Source organism: Cervus elaphus, chromosome 5 (assembly GCF_910594005.1).
Source record: "Cervus elaphus chromosome 5, mCerEla1.1, whole genome shotgun sequence".
In the NCBI taxonomy this organism is placed as follows: domain Eukaryota; kingdom Metazoa; phylum Chordata; class Mammalia; order Artiodactyla; family Cervidae; genus Cervus; species Cervus elaphus.
Window position 1 is genome coordinate 36203713 of NC_057819.1, and position 6005 is coordinate 36209717.

The window sequence follows — 6005 nt, forward strand, 5'->3', positions numbered from 1 at the left end:
ACTAAACTGAACTGAACTGAAATGAATTTTTATAGTCCAGTGATAAAATTAGTGGAATGTGTCTCCTTCCTCTTTTTAGTTACAAATATCAATAAATATGTATTAATAAGACTGTTTAATAGGCTTTCTGACTATCTGCTAGGTACATGGCATTTTTTCCTAACTACACCTCAAAGTGAATGGTGTTTTATACTTTATAAAATGTTTCCATATATGTCATGTATATTATCATATCTGGTAAGATATTCTCACAAAGTTGGAAAAGAAAACCTCTTTGAGGAAATATTGCTAGTCAAAATGAAATGACTGGAGAACCAACTACACTACATAATAAAGTTAGCCAGTTATATACATAATTGGGAGCATTGAATTAAAGAAGATAAATCTGTTTGTAATGCACAGAACATTATTTTTATAGATAAATTCAGTTCGGTTCAGTCGCTCAGTTGCGTCCGACTTTGCAACCCCATGACCCGCAGCACGCCAGGCCTCCCTGTCCATCACCAACTCTTGGAGTCCACCCAAACCCATGTCCATTGAGTCGGTGATGCCATCCAACCATCTTATCCTCTGTCGTCCCCTTCTCCTCCTGGCCTCAATCTTTCCCAGCATCAGGGTCTTTTCCAGTGAGTCACATCTTCGCATCAGGTGGCCAAAGTATTGGAGTTTCAGCTTCGACATCAGTCCTTCCAATGAACACCCAGGACTGCTCTCCTTTAGGATGGACTGGTTGGATCTCCTTACTTAGCCCTTAGTAGCGGTATCTTGTTTTTATGAATAAAATAACATTGGTTTCCTTGCTGGAAACTTAAATGTTTGCCCACTAAGAAATATATGGTCACCCTAATATCCATGTGCAGTTGGCTGAATATATTACAATGTGTCCATACAATGAAATATAATACATAAATATATATTATATATTATATAACTATAATAAATATTTTTAAAATATTTAAAAAATACTTTTTAAAAGAATGAGATAGTTTGAAATGTCATGAAATGGAATGCTCTCCAAATATATTGTCTTTATTTACTCGAAAATATTTAATGTACAACTATATATGAATATACAATGCTAAAACATGTGCTTTTAAAAAATGCTTAGAATAGATGAAATTTGTTCAGCTCACCCTGTAATACTGCTTCATTTTTTTCAAGAAGATAGAAGTATAAAATTTATCTTGAAGGTATTTCAAAATAGCCTCACGATGAAATATGTGAGTAAAGAAGATACAGATTATCAAAAGACCACGTGGAAAGAGTGCAAAAGTAGCATACTTAGAATTGCTCTTCCATTACTCTTTAATCTAGATGTACCAAAAATTCAGGGAGAATGAAATCAATAATATGGCTGAGAGAAATTTATGAGATATTTCAGGTAAAATGATTGCAAGTATATAACAGAAAATATTATATATAATATACATAGATACACATATTCTTGCCTGGAGAATTCCATGGACAGAGGAGCCTGGCAGGCTACAGTCCATGGGGTCTCAAAGAGCCAGACATGACTGAGTGACTAAGCGCAACATCCATAGATCCAGTCTTCAGATAGAGCAACAGCATATACCAGACACTGTTTATCCTCCTGTTTTTCTCTGCCTCAATATTTAAACCTCATGCAGAGAAACAGATTCTAAAGTTCTGTGAAGTTCAATATTATTTTAGTATACCTAAATATGAATGCCCGCCAGATTTCCTTCCCTCAGAAATTATGTGGAACCTTTGTCATTTTATGAAATACTGTATTTGTCTTCCATGAACTGTATTTCTTTTCAAAAGTGTATTTTTTATAGAAATTGTTGTAAGAACTTATTTCAGTAAGAAAGAAGAAACATTTGATTATTGAAATTACAATAATAAAATTATTACCTATGGGGATTTTAATTATAAATAAAAATATTTTAATAGCTTTAAGTATGTTTTGCTTTTAAAAATTAAAGCAAGTTGTTTTGGCCAAAATAAATATAAACATGCCTTAGAAAATTCTTAGCAGCATGTTTGAGCAGAATCAACATATTTCCAGAGCATCAAGATTAATTATATTACTGTATCCACCACAATAAACAAAAGCAGAGCAACAGAACAGCAATAACTGAAGACATCTGTATTCTGATGTGGTGTGATAGTACAGCTTCATTCCTAGATTAATTCCCAATCAATATATTATCACACTGCTAATTAACAGTTATAACCGGAGGTACATATATATCATATTTCATAATATTTTATGCCCAATTTGTGTCTTTAAAATTTGTGCCCTATAGACATCATATTGTATTTATTAAAAATCATATGTAAGCTACCTTTGTCTCCAATTTTATTTTAAACATATCTTTTATGAAGTCTTCATTTTCCATAAAGCATTTGAGTACTCAACTATGAAGAGTGAAAAAAAACTGCTTACCTAAAAAACTCCTAAGTTAGTACCACTGTTCAAATGTGTGTGTATATATATATATATGTATGTATATATGGCCATTAAGATGAAAAACCCATTGAGTTATACACTTGAAATGAGTGAATTTTATCTCAATAGAGCTATTTAAAATAACTTTGATATTGTCCTTCTCCAAGAAATACCAAAAATTGGCACTTATCTATGGCTTATTTTAAAATACTACTTTTTAAGAAATGTAACTAAATGAGGCTTTGGCCAGTTTATAAGTAAAAATAGAGCCAATTACTTTGTTCATATAGTGATTTAAAATAAATTTGTAAGATACACCTTACGTATTTGCAATATTAACATGTCATTTTCATTATAGCTATTTTTCCACCTCGGATTTTATCTACTCGACCAGGACAGAAAAGTCCAGTTATCATTCATGATGAAAACTCCTCTGACAAAGACAGAGAAGACAGCATCACTTACACTACTGTGGACTGGAGAGATTTTATGTGCAAAACGTGGCATCTAGAACCCACTCTTAGGTAAATAATGGGTGTATATTTTTACCTATTTTCTATGAGATATTATGAGAAAAAGGTTATAAATAATTCAGTAGGTTAAATGTGGTTTGCCAACAAATATTTCCATGTTAATCACTTATAACATCTACAGTGGCCGACTTTTTGCTTTTCTGATGTGGTGTGACAGTACAGCTTCATTCCTAGAATAATTCCCAATCAATATATTATCACACTGCTAATTAACAGTTATAACCAGAGCTACACAATACATAGCATATTTTGTGTTAGTTATCTGTATTTAATAGAATTTGTGGTAACCAAATAAAAGCACTTTGGTATTAATAACACATATCCTTATGAGAAATATTAACAGTGTCAATACTCAGGAGCAATATTAAGATACTGCAAAGGTCCTAGTGCAAAAAGCTAGTATATATAAATCTCAAATATAGTGAAATTGACTATCTTTTAATTTAAAATGAGAATAAAAAGTTAAATTTGCCATAAACATTTATTTTTCTTCTTTAGAAAACTATCAAGAGACTAGTTAAGTTATATGATATAGTAGTGGAGAATGTGGTTAAAAAGCTCTGCTCTAAGCCCAGCTATATAGCATAGTAGCTTAGTGACCTGGGCCAAAGGATCTAACTGTCATAGCTGCCTCATGTGAAAATTTTGGAAAACAGTATTACCTACCTTATACAGGGTTGTTACAATGGTTAAATGAATTAACTAATGCAACATGCTTATAACTATTACAGTTTTAGCAGACTAATGATTAATACCCTCTTTTTCCCTACCTAAGTTCAGGATCAACTGAAATAGTGAGAGGCAGCTAGAAATCAAAATGACAGCTTTAATACTGATAAAGCTGATAACAGAGAATGTTGTTTTGTGTCAGGCAACAATGTCTCTATTACAAAGTCCAGGTCTGGACTTACCTACAGGGTCTCAATGATACAGCGCTCAGGGGGACTGGGGGTTGGGGGCAGAGGGATGCTAGAGTTGTGCAGTCAGCAGACCTGCTTTCTCACCTAGTTACAGGCAGCCATAAACAGTCTTGAGCTAACTATTTGGGGACCTGTTCTTGAAAAATCTCTGGCATGGAAGAACAGTTTAAGACAAATGGCTCCTAAAGAGTAGGTGGTGAGGAGGGTAGTTAATTACCCTACTCATTTCCTCTGTTAATTTGCCAAGTAGATAAACCATCAGTAAGGGGGCAGAGAAAGACCAAGAGTATTTCATTAATGCTGTTCATCTATATGGAAGGAAATATGGTTCTTCTTCAAAGATGTTTAGCACATAGCAAACAGTAAATTTTAGTCTTTTTTTCCCCCAGTTTTATTGAAGTGTAATTGAGAAAATAGATACTTTAAGGGTATAACGTCATAAATGGATATACATGTACATCATGAAAGGATTTCCCCCACCCCCATCAAGTTAATCTTTGAGTGAAACAGGTGTCCTTTAAAGGTTTTAAGAAGACCACATAACTTGAGGCCTAAAATAAATTAATCACAATGAAATACACTAAACTCCATTGCTGTGTAGGCTCACACAGTTTTTGAGTGCTGTTATAGCGAATCTAGGAATTATAAGTTAGACGATCAGTTTTATCTATTGAAAATATTTTTCTTGAGCATACTTTGGAGGCTTAGTGATGTTCCTGAACCTACCTTCAGGACTGTGCTAGGACACCATACTTAATAATAATGATTTATAATTATTTTAGATTAATTTCTTGGACTGGAAGAAAAATTGATCCAGTAGGCGTTGATTATATTCTTCAAAAATTGGGCTTTCATCATGCCAGGACTACTATTCCTAAATGGCTTCAAAGAGGAGTCATGGATCCACTGGACAAGGTTCTGTCAGTTCTTATTAAAAAACTCGGTACTGCACTACAGGATGAAAAGGAAAAGAAAGGAAAAGACAAAGAAGAACACTAAAAAAGTAACTTAATCTGTGAACAAACTTTGATTCTGTCCGTTAAGCTTTATTACACTGGAGTGTTGGGGGTGAGTGGGTTTGTATAATAAAATTATTTTAAATATAACTTTAAAAAATTTAATTTTGTGGCCATTATATTAAGTTTGTAACTTAACCTGTTTATTCTAGTTCAACCATTCTGTACACAGTGAAGTATTGCATGATAATGTAAATTTTGTGAAAAACTAGATTAAAATATACAAATCTGTTCAGTAAGGTTTATAATTATATTATGTGCAATATGATTTCTGCATCTTTAAAATATTTTCAGAATAACTGTGAATTTCCTTTATTATTGGCCATAACTTTAGAAAAAATCTTGTTGATACTGTGAGAGTTTTTTTTTTGGACATTAATTGCTTTTTCTTTTTTATTTTAAACGTAGACTTGTATAAATACTTATTGTATATAGTTTGAGTAACTGTGATATGAATAAATACCACTAAAGTATTGTTTGTAACTATTGTAATAAAGTCACAATAATTGATTTCAGTCTAGTTGTTTGAGATTTTTCTTCCTTTTATAGTTTATTTTTACAATTAATAGATGCCCCTCCTGTGTCAGTTATTGTGTCAGTTAATTATTTCATATAAAATAATTAATACTTATAAAAATTAGCTCTGGGAGAGGCATAGCAGAGGCTTCAGAAATACTAGGTATTCTGTTAAGCTACTGGTGAGTACACAGCTATTCTATTATACTGTGTTCTTTATACATTTATATGTATTCTTTGTGTATATGAATTTGTATACTATACATATAATAAATAAATCTAAAAGGAATAGCAAAATATAACATTCAAAGGTAGCTATAATACTATTAATCACAACTCAGGTTTGAAATCTAGCCAAGTCAATACAGTCAGTTGGATCAACAGTAGAACTGAAGTACCATGAGCTAGAAAACACCTCAAGAAAGCCTCTGGTGCAGACTTTTGTGCTTATTTTCTCTGACAGATTAAAAATTAATTACTCAAAATTAAAATTACTCAAAAATTAAAAACTCAAGAGTTAAGACACTTAGCCACAGGTATGTGTGTACAGGTATGTATGATAAGTGTTGGTGGGAAAATTAAGAAGTGCTATGTATGGTCACAC

General features: G+C 32.3%; 1 protein-coding gene across 8 annotated transcripts in view; it reads left to right on the forward strand.

The window, feature by feature from the left end:
• KIAA1109 (KIAA1109 ortholog) overlaps positions 1 to 5400 on the forward strand; it is a 196559-nt gene extending 191159 nt beyond the window's left edge. For all 8 annotated transcript variants that reach the window (XM_043902345.1, XM_043902336.1, XM_043902343.1 and 5 more), the window contains 2 exons: positions 2775 to 2940; positions 4652 to 5400. In XM_043902345.1, the coding sequence (XP_043758280.1) occupies positions 2775 to 2940; positions 4652 to 4868 (383 nt within the window). In that variant the 3' untranslated portion in view covers positions 4869 to 5400. The remainder of the gene's footprint in view (positions 1 to 2774; positions 2941 to 4651) is intronic.
• Positions 5401 to 6005: the final 605 nt, after the last annotated feature.